This window comes from Patiria miniata, unplaced genomic scaffold (genome assembly GCF_015706575.1).
Source record: "Patiria miniata isolate m_02_andy unplaced genomic scaffold, ASM1570657v1 HiC_scaffold_7, whole genome shotgun sequence".
Classification (NCBI taxonomy): Eukaryota; Metazoa; Echinodermata; class Asteroidea; order Valvatida; family Asterinidae; genus Patiria; species Patiria miniata.
Window position 1 is genome coordinate 4612084 of NW_024037074.1, and position 15251 is coordinate 4627334.

The 15251-nt window shown below is 42.2% G+C and overlaps 1 protein-coding gene across 1 annotated transcript; it reads right to left on the minus strand.

Annotated features, from left to right (window-relative positions):
- Nucleotides 1-1868: 1868 nt before the first annotated feature.
- Nucleotides 1869-6231, minus strand: LOC119746232 (hepatitis A virus cellular receptor 1-like). Its single transcript, XM_038223054.1, has 5 exons — nt 6113-6231; nt 5380-5438; nt 4745-4905; nt 3914-4012; nt 1869-3756 (listed from the first exon to the last, which is right to left on the minus strand). The coding sequence occupies exons 2-5, from the start codon at nt 5436-5438 to the stop codon at nt 2981-2983; spliced, it is 1095 nt and encodes a 364-aa protein (XP_038078982.1). The 5' UTR covers nt 6113-6231; the 3' UTR covers nt 1869-2980.
- Nucleotides 6232-15251: the final 9020 nt, after the last annotated feature.

Consider the following 15251-nt stretch of genomic DNA (forward strand, 5'->3'; position numbering starts at 1 on the left):
AATAACTTGAGTAAACCTAGCCCCATAAATGTGGTCAATTTTACTGGACTACCGCCGTAAACATAGGCCACACATCCACCATGTACAAAAACATGTCGCACTTTGTCAAATTTTGATTTTCACATTTAGGCTTAATTTGTAGGTTTTTTTTGCTTAAGAAGCATACTCACCCTCTTTATAGGCCAATCAGAAAGTGCTGCCTTTTTCAGATGTCTATTTTTTGTGAAATTTCCAGATTCGTTTGCACACGTTTGCGTATCAAAATTTCAACATGAAATGTCATGAAAATTAGACATCCGGAAAAGGCAGCACTTTCTAATTAGCCAATAAAGAGGGTAAGTATGCTTCTTAAGCAACAAAACCTACAAATTAAGCCTAAATGTGAAAATCAAAATTTGACAAAGTGCGCCATGTTTTTGTACATGGTGGATGTGTGGCCTATGTTTACGGAGGTAGTCCAGTAAATTGGCCACATTTATGGGGCTAGAGTAAACCGTGACTATTTTCCAAATGATCATGTGTTTCTTCTTCTTCTTCCTTACAAGTGCAGACTTCATGGCTGAAGATAATCGCACTGCCAGAAACACCGGGGCGAACCCCTTCTCTTAGCGATAAGTGTACTGGGTTCTTTAACGTGCATTAGACATTATACAACACACGGGACCTACGGCTTCACGTCCCATCCGAAGGACGAAGCAATAATGGTTAAGTGCCTTGCTTAAGGGCACAAGTGTCCGCGCCCGGGCTCGAACCCACGTCACTGTTGCCTCTGAAACACCAGAACATGAGTCCGGTGTTCTTAACCGCTAGGCCATGACTTCGTGTGGTAAAACTGAAAACGCTTTATAATAAAACAGTTCAACTGTGGCTATAAGGTGCCCATTAACACAGATTTATATACACCAAAAAGATATAATAAGGATTGTGCTTAAGACAAAGAAACGTACTTTCAACAGTAATTCTATTACAGTGTGATACACTAAGTTCTTGTCTAGCAAGCAGGTAGGAATCAACCTCATCCCCAGCGTGTCGAGCAGTACGCGCCCACCACTACTTGGAAACGTATGCAAATTAGGAATAGTCTCGTGACTGCCTGTTCTTTACATAAGCGTTTTTTTGTATGCGGTGTCGGGGGGTAAAAACACAATCATTTTGTTGTGGCGTGAGTTACGTAAACACAGTTTTTTTTCTTCAAAGTTTCATACCAACACCAAGTACACGATTATAAATCCATTATTTGCCAATTGCGGTATCGAATCAGGATACAGGAGGAATTAAAGTTTCCTATCCAGGGATTACAATTGGAAACAAGGTTGAAAATACAGCATTTTTGTCCTGGGGACAAGGTTGGGTAGGCCCACACACTATTCGATATTGTGTTATGCCATTTTCAGGTAATAGAGCTTTTCTCCTCTTTACACACAAAATTAACTCATTAAACGCATGTATACGAAAATATACCAAAAGATATATTTTCTTAGAATTATTCAATTCAAAAATTAAAATTTGTGATTATATTTCAGATTTAAATGGAACGATACAGGTGTTAAAATACACAGTGTATATAGTAATTGAATGATACGCGCATCAAATGTCCCCCCCCCCCACTGCCCAAGGTCCGATGTCGGGTTTATCATGCCCCAGGGTGGGGACTCTCTCAAATCATTGTTACCATTGGCGTACTACATGGAAAGCCAATCACTAGTGCGCCACATGAATGACAGAGATGGCCACTTAAACTTTGCCCGAGGGGTGGGGATTTTGCTACTTCAAAAGTGACAATCCCCACATCTTGGGTGGGGCAGCCCGGGGGGAAGCAATTGATAGGCGCTTATAAATACCAAAAGTAACCAACACCGTATTGCCTAACGAAACCTTTAAACCCTTTTAATTTGATACATTTTTCGCTTTAAGGTAGGTATTACTTCAAACATCAATTTTATAATGAAAATATGTGTGTATAAAGTTAAGTAAGGGCGGATCTAGAACCAAATTTACGCGGAGGGAATGGCCGTTGCTAAGCAGGGAGGACCTTCATAAACCTATGGCACAAACCTATGGTGGTATGGAACCAGTCAAGCTCTAAAACGGTTTTTTTCTTTTCCAAGATTAAATGATCACCGATTCACCTATTAATGCATAGAATTTAAGAACTATAATTTGTAAATAAAATTCACTTTTTTAAACTTTTCATAGAAATAGGAAATAATCTTTGAATTTATGTCGGGATTCCAGTCATCAGGCACGGTGAAACAGTTGTGATTGGTCAGTGTTTGGAGGCGTGACCTCGACATCTTGATTGTGATTGGCCAATATCGTGATATTAATATTCATGAGTTACAAAACTGGTCTTTAGAAGGGATTTCCCCCAAACTTTCCTCATTGTATAGGCTTTAAAGAATTTAAAAAAACCACAAAAAACGATTATGTCAAATTACCAGTGCAACAATGTGTGAAAAGATATTCACTAAATTCCTGATATAAAAAGAAGAGGAGTTAAATGAAATTAGTTGCAACTGGTACTTGGCCCATAGGTTTGCGTAGTCAGGTTCCCAGACCAAAAGATTTCGACTATTTCTGATGAATCTGAGGTTAGAAGAAAACCTCTAATAATACAAACATACACGTCACGGGACTAAAACGGGTGCATTTTCATAGTGCATGGTGTAACGGCACTGAAAATCCAGCCTAAATCGTGTTTTTTTTCTTGGGGGTATCCCCCCCCCTGGATCTGGCCTTATTCGGCTTTATTTTCAACGCCGTTTTCAAGATACAACCAAAATCTTGTAGATTAGGAATATCTTCAAATTAGGTTTTGCCCTTCACCGACGTTTTAAACACTGTATACTCAGTGTGTTATAATATGAATATCTTGTTATAACAATTGCAAAATGTCTCTCCAATTTTGAGAAATCTGCCTCTGGAAAAGTGTACACTGTTTTGAACCACTCTGTTTAAGGTCAAATTACATGTATTTAATCTATGGCGGGATCTCATCAGGCGGAATCGTAGCCGGAGCCGGAGCCGGAGACGGAGACGGAGCCGGAGCAGGCGTTCCCGTTGTCGTTGGAATTTCCGTGGTTGTTGACAGCTCAGTCGTCGTGGGGATTTCCGTTGTTGTCGGTAATTCCGTAGTCAGAATTTCCGTCGTTGTTGACAACTCAGTCGTCGTGGGAAATTCCGTAGTTGTCTGTGATTCCGTAGTCGTTGGAATTTCCGTGGTTGTCGATGATTCCGTAGTACTCGGCACCTCAGTCGTGGGTTTAACCGTGGTTGTCGGCAACTCGGTCGTGGGTTTTACCGTAGTTGTCGGCAACTCGGTCGTGGGTTTTACCGTGGTTGTTGGTAACTCGGTCGTCGGTGTCACTGTGGTTGTCGGCAACTCGGTCGTGGGTTTTACCGTGGTTGTCGGCAACTCGGTCGTGGGTTTTACCGTGGTTGTTGGTAACTCGGTCGTCGGTGTCACTGTGGTTGTCGGCAACTCGGTCGTGGGTTTTACCGTGGTTGTCGGCAACTCGGTCGTGGGTTTTACCGTGGTTGTTGGTAACTCGGTCGTCGGTGTCACTGTGGTTGTTGGTAACTCGGTCGTCGGTGTTACCGTGGTTGCTGGCAACACGAACGTCATTTGCTTTGAGGTGGTACCTGGCAGAGCAGCTACCGTGGGATTCACCGAACTGGTTGTGGTAAGAATTCCCGTGGACATTCCACTTGTCAACGCCATACCTGTGGTAGTCGGTATCGCAATGGTGGTTGGAGCTTAAATAGAAAAGAAAATAAGCAAGGTATACCGTTACCAGGGGCAACCCAATAGTACTTCAAATAGATGGTTGTTTTTCTTCGTTACAGAAGCAAGAGCGCATCGTGATTTGCCCTCGTGGCTAAAACATGCTCGTCGAATCCTGGAATTACCTACCTTGGCATGATGGTGGTAGGAAGCCGGCGGGACAGGTGCAAGCACACACGTTGATCGCTCTGTTCACCGTTCCTCCGTTGAAACAGTAAAGATTACACACTGAAACAGGGACAGTATTTAAACCACAAAAAAAGGCGCATATTTATTCCAGATGGACATGCCAGAATTAAAGGAACAGAAAAAAAAACACCATAACATTAAATTGGATACACTTATTGGATGCCCCGTCTGTGTTTGAAATAACTGAAAAGAATGTTGAGGGCTCCTGATCCTCGTCGACCAGCTCAGTTTCCAAGCTTGCCGTTGTCTCGTTTCTACTTCCATTTCTGTGTAAGCCCTCAAAGGAGGAGCACACTTTTATCGGGAGTGTTTATCTAACCTGCAACACCGTTTGCAAAGACTCGGAGGCTTGACTTATCGACTGGAAGGCAGTGGCGTAAATCTGTGCCGGCGAGTGGGGGACGGGGGATGACCAAAATCCTAAAATGGCTGGACACCATAATATTACACAATGAGCGCTCTTCAGGGTAAGATTTATATCGTTTATGTATACTCACGCTTACCTTTTTAAAGCTTTTGTACTTTGTTTCTCCACTTTCCAGTGCTACTGAATACTGTTTAGTTGTTGGGACGTTAGGAAAATACCTTAAAATCCGCATTTTTTATCACAAAAAGAGGGGGGGGGGACGATTCAATAGCACATCCCCCAGGTCAAAAGTGTGGGGGGATATAAACCCCCCCCCCCATCCTCCCGGGATTTACGCCCCTGCTAGAAGGACAAAACAATCCTCACTCCGATCAAGGAGAAAGGTTTGCCGTTGCAAGACTTACCATCAAAGATGACGAGCGTGGCCGGTACAAACACAAATTGGCCGAGGTTGCCGGTCTTCACCTGTTCCTCCAGCTTTTCTCGGAAGGTCTCTTTGAAGGGTATGTCGGCGTTCGTTCCTTGCGTGTATATACATTCAAAACGGATCCCGACACTGCCCTCCCTTTAAAAATTACATTAGTAATGTTTTCATGTAACGTTTTTTAAGATCATCCCATCCTTCTTGGTTTTTTTTTGGGGGGGGGGGGGAGTAAACAACAAGATACTGATTTTTCTATCATCCTCTTTGCCCTCACAGGTAATCCACGTTGGAGAGAAGCAACTTGTGATGAAGTGTCTTGCCTAGGAACAAAGATCTTTTCCTCTTCACATTATGTTTATTGTACGTTTTCGAGGAACTATCTTTTACAAGAGCGGGCTTCCGAGACAATAGAGAATGGAAACTATTTATCAGTATTGATGAGAAGATCAAGACATGGCAGTTTTACGCAAAATTTTGTCTCATAAAATAGGCTCTTCTGGATCATCTTGCTCAGCTTAAAAATGGCCTCAAGGACGTTGAGACTTACTGTATGCGAAATTGGTGTTTTAAAGACATAGCTAGACTGAATCCTGAATGATCTGAGTTGCAACTTACGTTACTTCGTGTACGACGGTTTCCTGATAAGCCGCATCATTCCTGAGAAGGTTATCCATCTTGCGAAAAACAAACCGGGGAAGAAAAATAAGGTCAATTCCACGTATAAACAAGGTTGCTCCTTGTTTATCCAAGATAAAGTATGTATTTGTTATCCATTACTTTCCATTCACAAACTGACCAATTTTTTTTTTAAAATAGTGGAAAACATTCAATCCCGCTTTAGGTGATCAGTACAAAAGTTACGGCGCCCTCTCTTGATTTAAGGCGTTATAAGTTGAAATAATTGTATCAACTCGTCTGAAAAAAAAAAAATCGTTTCTGCCAGTTGGCATCTGAAACGATCATTTTCTTTTTCATTAACCCGACAGGAAACGTACGTAAGCCTACACTTGTGCACATAATCAAATGCCTCGTATGTATACAAAGATGAGTCATCAGGGGGTATCAGTGGCGTAGCCAGAAAGGGGGGGGGGGGTGTTTAAGGTGTTTTTTACCCCCCCCCCCCAAAAAAAATGTAATGTGAGCCCCTTTTTTGACGAGTCCCCTTTTTTCAAATTTTGAAGAGAGCCCCCATATGAAGATCGTGTCCAGTACCCCCCCCCCCCCCCCCACTACCCCCTTTCCACTTTTTGATTTTACAGAGGCTGGGTGACGGGTGAAAAAACTGCCCCTCCCCCAACCCCCACCAAATAAAAATGACCTTGCTATATATGTCACTGGGTAGGCCTACCTCCGCGATGAAATTTTGAACCAAGTCCTGGTACTCCACCGAAGTTGGGTCATTGTAAGCGGGATTGTAGTCGAGGTCAAAGGTCACGATCCCGCCGACAAACTCTGTGATAAAAAAAAGCTACGATCATATTCTGGATCTCATGCATCTTTATGATACTCTGATTGCTCTTGATAAAACGATGATGAAATATAAAGAACAGACATTTTAATTACTATCCCTATAATACAGTCGTTGTCCGCTTCCAATACGTAAACCAACGTTTCTGTGCAGAAATTGGCCACCTCATGCTCGACTTCTCTTCCGGAATTCCTTGTAAACACTTAAACATAACCATAAATCGGCATTTATTTGTGTTTCACTACAAAAATGTACTATACGGGGGGATTGATCCACTTGACCTATCGCCGTTTGCGAGTTAGCCACGCCCCTTAGACAACCCTGTGGAATTTGTGTACGTTCAGTTTTGTTTGTCTCAGATTTTGCGCGTTCCGCGTTCATTTGCACATCATGTAATTGGACAAAATTTCACAAGCTGCGTGCCCATCCTGGAATCCGACGACCAGAATTACAATCTTTTATTGCGTTACGTGTCACGCTCACGCGCACGATGCACGCATTCTTAAAGATAAGGCGCGCGCACGTTCATTGGTTTTTCTCATTGATCTCCATATACACAGACAGTGGTTGAAGGAGCCCGGATGCATATATACTACTGAGTGCAACCTCGTCCCCAGTGCTTACTTTATTTCCAACACGGTTTCCAATAGTAAACCCTGGATAGGAAACTTTGATACTGCATATTGTTTCGTTAAGATCGTAACAGTTTAATTGAATAAAAATCGTGTTTTCGTAACTCACGCCATGCTCGCGCTGCTACGAATTAACTCTGTTTTTACCCCAGACACCGCATACAAAAACAAACGCTAATGTAACGCTCATGTAGGCACCAGACTATTCCTCATTTGCATACGTATTCAAAAATCTTGCACATGCAAATGATCCAATACCAGGGTGAGAGAGCAGGTAGTGATGGGCGCGTACTGCTCGACACCCTGGGTACGAGGTTGTACTGAGCGTGACTCGCACGGCACCACAGAAAATGGCTGCCACTCGATTTTGTCTATATCCTCCCCATAACCTTACACAGGGATTTACGCCCATTGTACATGCCTACGATCTATGCGGTTCCTGACAGTGGCCCAGCGTGCCGCTTCACTGGTTCCTCAAGGCCTATACCTTTTCAAAATTCCAGAAGCTCTCATGCAAAGGACTGATCTCAGGCTCAAAACATTTTCATTCTCTTTTTTTGAATAAGGCGTACCACAGGTATGTCGAAAAAGATTGATGCAGAGGCCGTGTTGGGGTCAACTTGACTTTTGTGCCACCGGGTTCAGTCTTCCGGGGGGGAAATTGAAAGAATTTGGAATAATAGTGAGAGCTGGTACGCGCGCCAGCACGAACTTATCAAAGGGTCGGCCGACAAGTTATGACAACAGTTGAGTAGGCGTAAAGGGAAGCTTGCACACAATTCAACTCCATATTGAAGCAATATTTAGGGCCTACATGTGAAATTTGAAATTACTTACCGATTTCGGGCGTCATTGCTGGGGAAAAAAGAAGATAAACACATTAAAAGTTTTTGTTTTGTTTCTGTGAGTTCACTTTCAGACAAGTCAAATTGGGAGTTGTGTTGCGCTTTGTTTGTGTATATGTATAATGTATGTATCGTACAACATGAAGCAGAACTGCGTAGCACTGTAGATAATGATGAAAATAAGTTCGAGCAGTGCCCATCGGGAATTTTGTTGCTGAATGTTCGGCCCTACTAGGCCTTCATCGGAGCAGGAGTCCGATGGAGTCAAACCGCTAGTCCAGCTCCGATGAAGTCCTAGTATATAGGGCCCGAAAATTCAGCTACAAAATTCCCGGGGAGCACTGCTTGAACTTATTTTCATCATATTATGTATATGCCAATTTGAAAACCAATACATGAACATATTGTATTCAGTGAAGTGGAAAATTGTAATATCTAGCGTACACTTTCAAACATAGAAATGCCTACCTGCTCTTTCACGTGCAGTCGGCTGAGCTGTGAGACGGATGGAAAATGTAAATAAGAAAAAGGAAAAAAAGAGTGTTCAGCGTAATAATTCGAATTTTCAAAACGTGCTTCTCTAATACAATACGATCTTACAGTCTCTCCAGTCTCAACCATTAACAAATTCATTCAAGTTTATTTAAACAAATGAGTTCCATAAGGTTTACCTTTATGTTTAAAATAAGTCGTCCTGAGCTATCTAGCGGATGAAAGTCTATCATGCATACATTACGCAGAGAACACCAAGTTTTGGTGCTGCAGCATGCCACCAGCACAACAATGCACAGTTCAAAGGTGAAGATTTTTTTTTTTTTTCGATTCAAGGAACAACAATACCATGAATCTGAGGCTGGTTATTAAAGAAACCATCCCGTTGAAATTTTAGTTCAGTGCTAGATATTTGAGAAAACTATGAAAATACATCTCCATTATTTCCGTTGAAATCTTCCAAACCGGTTCATTTACGCTCTCAAGACATGTATACAAATTTGGTTGGTTAATTTTTGGTTAAACTTTTAACCAACGTTATGTATTTTGTACACATTACCCAACGTTGGTTAAATCTGGTTAAATTTAATCAACGTTGGGTAAAATGACACATTTTTACCAACCGTTGGTTACCAGGTGAACCACACAACAGTTGGTTACACAATTTGGTAAAAAAAATAACCAAATTTTAACCCAACGTTGGGTAAAATGTACCCAACTTTGGTCAAGCTGGAGAAATGTACACATTGTTGGTTTAAATTTTGAAAAACTGTTTTTTGAGTAACAAAATTTTAATACATGTTTTGAGAATGCAGTACGTTTTGACTTGAACGCTCTTGTTGTGGAATGATCCCAAGTTCTCATTCACGGATTATGTAACCGATTGAAAATTCGGTCAATTTCAGGCAGTATTTTAAATATAATTTTATATACGTATATTTACTTAATACCCATGCACTTACAGCTCAAGAAAATGACCGGAAATAACACCCCTCCAACCAATAGCACCACCACGACGACAGCAAGTATGAAACACAAGATGACGCGCTTGACTCTCTCCTCCGGCGATAAGCCACGCCTCTTGTAGTGCATGGCGTCTCTTCTCGGCGGCCCCATGTGACCCCAATCATGCAATGGCATGTCGATGACATCTTCCTCCACTCCAAAACGAGGCCAATGATGAAACCTGCGGGTTCCTGGCAGGCCTTTGGGGCCATTGAACTCGTAGACGATATCCGCGCCTGGGTTGCGCTGTGTAATCACAACGAAGATAATAATAATTAGCCTCGTCATTAGAACCAATGTGTTTGTCATCCGGGGACGGTACTCAACAAAACTATAGACTAAATGCCTTTTTTTCAAACCGAATATTCGAATATGGTGGCCATTTTGATGTTTCGGTATAGTTTTTGGTGTTCATGTACATGAACAAAGTACAACGGTATACATTTGATAAATTAAGGCAACATTTCTACAGTGGCCCTTTTGTTTTAAAACGGCCGCTATTTTATACAAATGTTGTCTTTGCACATAAAGATATATTTCTCAGTGCCTTCTGTTTTGCACAAAAATTAATTCAAAATGTCGTTGATGTAGGAGCCACCGTCAGTATGGTTTTTGTGATTATGAACAAAGTACAACAGTACTTTTGATAAATCAGTCAACGGCGAGATACAATCATGATAGTTTTATATTGAGGGCAATATAAAATTAGTGCCTGCTATATAGAATGTATTGCCCATACTAAATATTAAAAAAATGGCTTCATGCCACTCTAGCTTTGAAAAATATACGCCACTTGACCTAACAGATGAGTAAATAAATTAAAAGTTTGTTCGGAGCCAATAAGGCTCATCAGGTTGGCGTATGACTCTGGTTTCCGCGGCATTAAACGATGAGAACATTTCTTTTCCCCTTCATGGGAAATCAGTCCATCGCAGGTTACTCCCAAGTTACTGCTGGTTTCCAATGATACTGCTGCGTACAGATCATTGGTTTGGTAAGGCTTGGCTATATATCGACCGGAATTTACCATTTCCCTGAGTTTACAACCCACAGATTCCCTCACCGACCCATTGAGTCTTTGTCTCTCTAGACCTGGAATGTTCGAAAACTATATTAGTCTTTAAGGGGAAATTTCACTGCCCCCTTTTCATTTATATCCCGCCACTTCACTAAATGCTCGTTAGTAGTATTCGATTTCGCGCAAAACCGATCAATGCCGCTATAAAACAAGCTGCTGTGACAAGTTGAGTTAAAAACTATTTATTAAATTGGGTTACAAATATTCCGTCTGAAGTTAATTCAAATTGCTGTCATTAATCTTAAATATCAGATCACGTATAGAAGCTCGCCAGTAGTGCTCGATCTTTTCAATAGCGTCACCGTTTTCCACGAGATCAGGACATTTTCCCCGTTTGAGTACGACTATCCACCTGTATCTCAAACAGTGCATGGAAGAAAAAAAAGTTAAACGTCTTACCACTAGCCACGGTGGTGTATTTCGGAACATGGCGATGGTATATCTTATCCGACAAGACCACTTTGGATCCAATCTCCCAAGTTCTGCTAAATCTCGTTGTGTTTGAGTGGTTCCCTTCCACTTTTACTCAGCAGAACGCATAACTGACAACTATATAAAACCAAAATTTATCGCTTGCATGGTCACGAGTACGCTCGTACGTCATTGCATGGAATGCTCTATCCAGACAATTGTTGACGACCAGACGACAACACCAAAAAAGGGGAATGGTTCAGTGACACTTAGCATGCATGGCTAATTGTATGAATGTTGTCGAGGAGAGATTTGAAGCTAGTCTAGCTAGACCAACCAATATTACCCACGAACCTGTCAAGGGTTGCAGACCAGTAAATAAACTTCCATAGACCCCAATGGTACTAAATGCTCCCACTTCAGAAATTCGGGGAAAATACTCACAACTCTCCAAGGTGTTCGAGACACACATCAAATCAAAGCTTATTTCATCATCTTTCATTTTCTTTTCAATTTTTGGGGGGTCAACTGATGACTTTTAGGAGAAATGTCCGTCCCAAGATGATCTCCCCTGAAAATAGTCCTGAAGCCCATCGCCATTTTGAAAAAAGATGCCTACACTCCATTGCAAAATAGAGCGCTTTAAGGGCCCCAATTTCATCCAAATTGAACGGAACTACAAGCTCACAGTCCTGTGCACGGCTTCCACCCATATTTTTTACAAACCCTCAAGTTCATGGCCCACAGCATGCTCAAATACTGAAGATTTTGAGGGCATGCAAATCGTGATTTGGCCGGCGTAGGCAATTTTGGACCGATTTACTGGTCTGCAACCCTAGGGCACTTGCTATTGGTTGTGTAATGCGCGCGCATCTGCTTTGCCTAATGTATGTAGCGCACAGTATATATATTGCATAATTACCCAAAAACATGCATAATTCATGGTGTACGCGTGTGTGTGTACGTGTACGGCGCCATTTCAGCAGACTGGACCGATCCAGTAAGCCCCTCCCACTGCGCACGTGGACAAATTAACACGTGCTCCTCTCCAATGCCACACTGCATTTTCCTGCCGCGCGCATCATACGCGCGTGTACGCACGTCGGACTTTTGTGCACGCATGTCGGACATAAATCACGGCTGTGATTGGTCAGAATACCATGGGGCGGTGCTTACTGGATCGGTCCATTATCCACTGTATGTCCGAAACTTCCAGCCAGTAGAATAGCGAGCTACCAGACTATTGTGCAATTTTATGGCAGATCTGTTTCGTGTGTGCGCATGGGTGAATTGGCGCACGCGCACTAGTTTCCCAAATTTTTCGGGGGGGGGGGGGAATTTAAGCAAGTACCCTAGACGTTGTTCTGACAGTTTTGTGGGTGATATTGGTTGGTCGTCAGAGCGCCCTCTCGCGGTGGCCGGTTATCGCGGTGGCGGGTTATCGCGTAGCAAACAAGAACAGCGTCTAGCCCCTAGACTAATTTGAAGCTGGATTTTGCCTTGCGATCGTAAAGACAGTTTCTTTGTGGACTTCAACGTGTGACACAAAGTTTTTTGAGATAAAAAAGACCATTTATTTCATTATTTTGTTTAGAATATACTGTTGCTCTTAAAACGTTGAACTGTACTGAAAAGTGGAGAACCCTGTATTTTTATCTCCATCTTTGGTTCCATTTAATTCACATTTAATTATGCATGACATCGCATGTAAATATTATTGTTGCAAGGCTGCTTTCTTACCTTTTGTAAATTCCGTCGTGTATGTTCTGTTTTATTTTCCGAGCCCTTACGGCGTGGGGCCACAGGGCCAGGGGCCCGCTTTAAGGGCCCGGAAAATGTTGGATTCTGGATGCACTGTGATGAATTATACTGAAGTATACTGAAACTTATAAAACCCGAAAGGATTTTTGTTTTGGTTCAAGTTAAAACAAATGGTTCCACGGGAAGCGGATGAATTTCTGTTCATAAAAATATTAACATAGTTCTAGCTCACCAAACGATGTAGCTCTCGATATATTTGCAATGTTATTTGTTTGTTACAGGGAATGGTAAATATAAAAGACTAAAATACCAAATGTATCTTTATGTTTATGATCGGTAGATGGCAAGTTTGGGGCTAGGCAAGGATTTATCGGTCTACTGAGTTTTTATAAGGAAAAACTTGCAGAGGTTAAAACATGAATAGATTTTTTTTAATTAAAACGAAACTACACTGGAATTTGCTTAACGCATGACTAGTTTCAATTAAAGCCCGTCCCACTCCTTTTTACCTTAGTGAACCTTGCTATTTGTTAATGTTGAGTACCGTGAATGCTAGCAACGTCAATGAAGCGTGCACTTTAATGCACAATATCAGGTGCCTGGTGGGAATGATTCGATGGCTCTCAGGGCTGGGTCGGTCGGGACGGGGCTGGAAGCGGGTCGAGGCGCCCCGGCGCGGGCCGGGCGAGCGGGCGTCGGGTCGGCGGAGTTCGGGTCTAGGGCGGCGGTGCCTCCCCTCGGTCGGGCCGCGGAGCCAGACCATTCACCCCTGATTTACCGCTGGTATTCTTCAGACCCCAAACAGCCATTAAAAGCACAGACTTACCTGTCAATGCCATTTGACAGTTCCATTTTGGTCACAGGGGTGATCGAGGCAATCCCTATGTGAACAGTGCATTTGTTCTCAAGCACACTAGGTTTCCCCGCCAATGAACCCTTCCAGTAGGATCACAAGACTGACACCCCCTCTGGTGGATGTACCATGGTCCATACTAGGATCTAATATCGGAAATATCATAGACATGTCATGGTTTTAGATACCTTGAGAAAAATATCGATTCTGCACTCCCTGAAGATTTAGAAAATACCTAGAAACTAGAAACGAACAAAAACGACAGAGATATAGAGCAAGCATAATGTATAGCGTAGCGGCGCAATTTCATCGTCGTAGAACACTGCTGGCTGAAACACATTTTTGCCCGGGAGTTATTACGAATTACTCATACGGTCTGAGTTATACTCGGCAAGTATGGCACAGGAGTGCAAACGTTGTATGCAAAGATAGCGCCGCCTAGCGGCGCTATATACACAGGCCCCTGGTCACGTGCTCTCCACGTGTGAGAACATCAGACCTAATTCGTAATAACGAATTAATAATCCGTAATAACGAATTAAATAATCCGTAATAACGAATTAATAATCCGTAATAACGAATTAATAATCCGTAATAACGAATTAAATAATCCGTTATAACGAATTAGTAATCCGTAATAACGAATTAAATAATCCGTTATAACGAATTAATAATCCGTAATAACGAATTAATAATCCGTAATAACGAATTAATAATCCGTAATAACGAATTAAATAATCCGTTATAACGAATTAGTAATCCGTAATAACGAATTAATAATCCGTAATAACGAATTACACAATCTGTAACATATATACTTGCAGTGGCGCTAATGGGCTTTCGTACTGCTGAAGCATATTCCAGCACCCCAGTCCAAAAAGTTGGGGGTGCTGCAGCACCCACAGCACCCCCCGTTCCTGCGGGCTCACTGTAGTGAGGCTGTCAATTAAAGGGAATATACAACATTTGCAAACATCGAAAAATAAAACTACCAAGTTTTTGCGAAATACCTTAATAGGATGTTGGTAAATGACAGTCTAAAGCATCCTGTAAAATTATGGCACCTGGTATACTGTCATTTTCAAGAAAAGTGGTATTTTTGTATCAATTTCCAACGCTGATCGGCCAATCAGCGTTGGAAACAACTGGCTTTTTTTTCAAATACTGGCCCCAATTGACCATTGCACTTGTTTGCAATCGATTACAAACCTATGAACGGGTACGAGCCAGCTAGACTGGTTCCCTGACCTTACAATTCCCAAATGTATGTAAACTGCTCTGTTTCTTCTTATATGGAGTCAGGGAACCAGACTACAGGAAAATGATCGTTTTTCTTGGTTTTTATAGCATTTTCGAACCCAAAACCTCCAAAAAGTTAGTGTAACTATATTTGCTTTATATTTCAAACCCCCCAATTCCATCAATTTCTGAAAATTACAGCAAAAGCAAATGATGTATATTCCCTTTAAGTTAATATACGCCGGAGCTTTGTAATGTGCATGGAATGAATTTTCCCGTGTTTTATTGAGTTTAATGAGCCAACATACTGTGACGTGTCGTGCCAGCTCTCCTGCGTCAGGCTGGTTTGATTGGCAGCGTGCCACCTCGATGGCGTGATGGGCGTCCAGGCCCTGCAGAGGTGGGCCACAACACCAGTTATCCTCAGTGGAATACGGTTACCATCAGTTAAATGACCTCGGTGGATGGAACTGCCGGTGGAATGTAGAAGGGGTTTGTGGAATGGGATTGCGGAAGGGGAGTAGGGAGGGGTAATCCCTGAGATTTGTAATTCCTTCAGGCCCTTTTTATCTCTTCCGTGCGACTTTAATTGGCCCTGACTTTCGGTGATCATAAGTCCAATAGCAATAATTCGAGCCAGTGGAATGAGTGTAATTCAGAAATCACAAACAATGGTCAACCTTCAATCACTCCTCTTCATCAT

Bases quoted from the DNA above. Each gene is read 5' to 3' on its own strand.
- LOC119746232 (XM_038223054.1), bottom strand. From the start codon at position 5,438: ATGGATAACCTTCTCAGGAATGATGCGGCTTATCAGGAAACCGTCGTA. The intron at 4,013-4,744 runs GTAAGTCTTGCA...TCCCTGTTTCAG, and splicing joins CACGCTCGTCATCTTTGATG to TGTGTAATCTTTACTGTTTC. The intron at 3,757-3,913 runs GTAGGTAATTCC...TTTCTATTTAAG, and splicing joins CCTACCACCATCATGCCAAG to CTCCAACCACCATTGCGATA.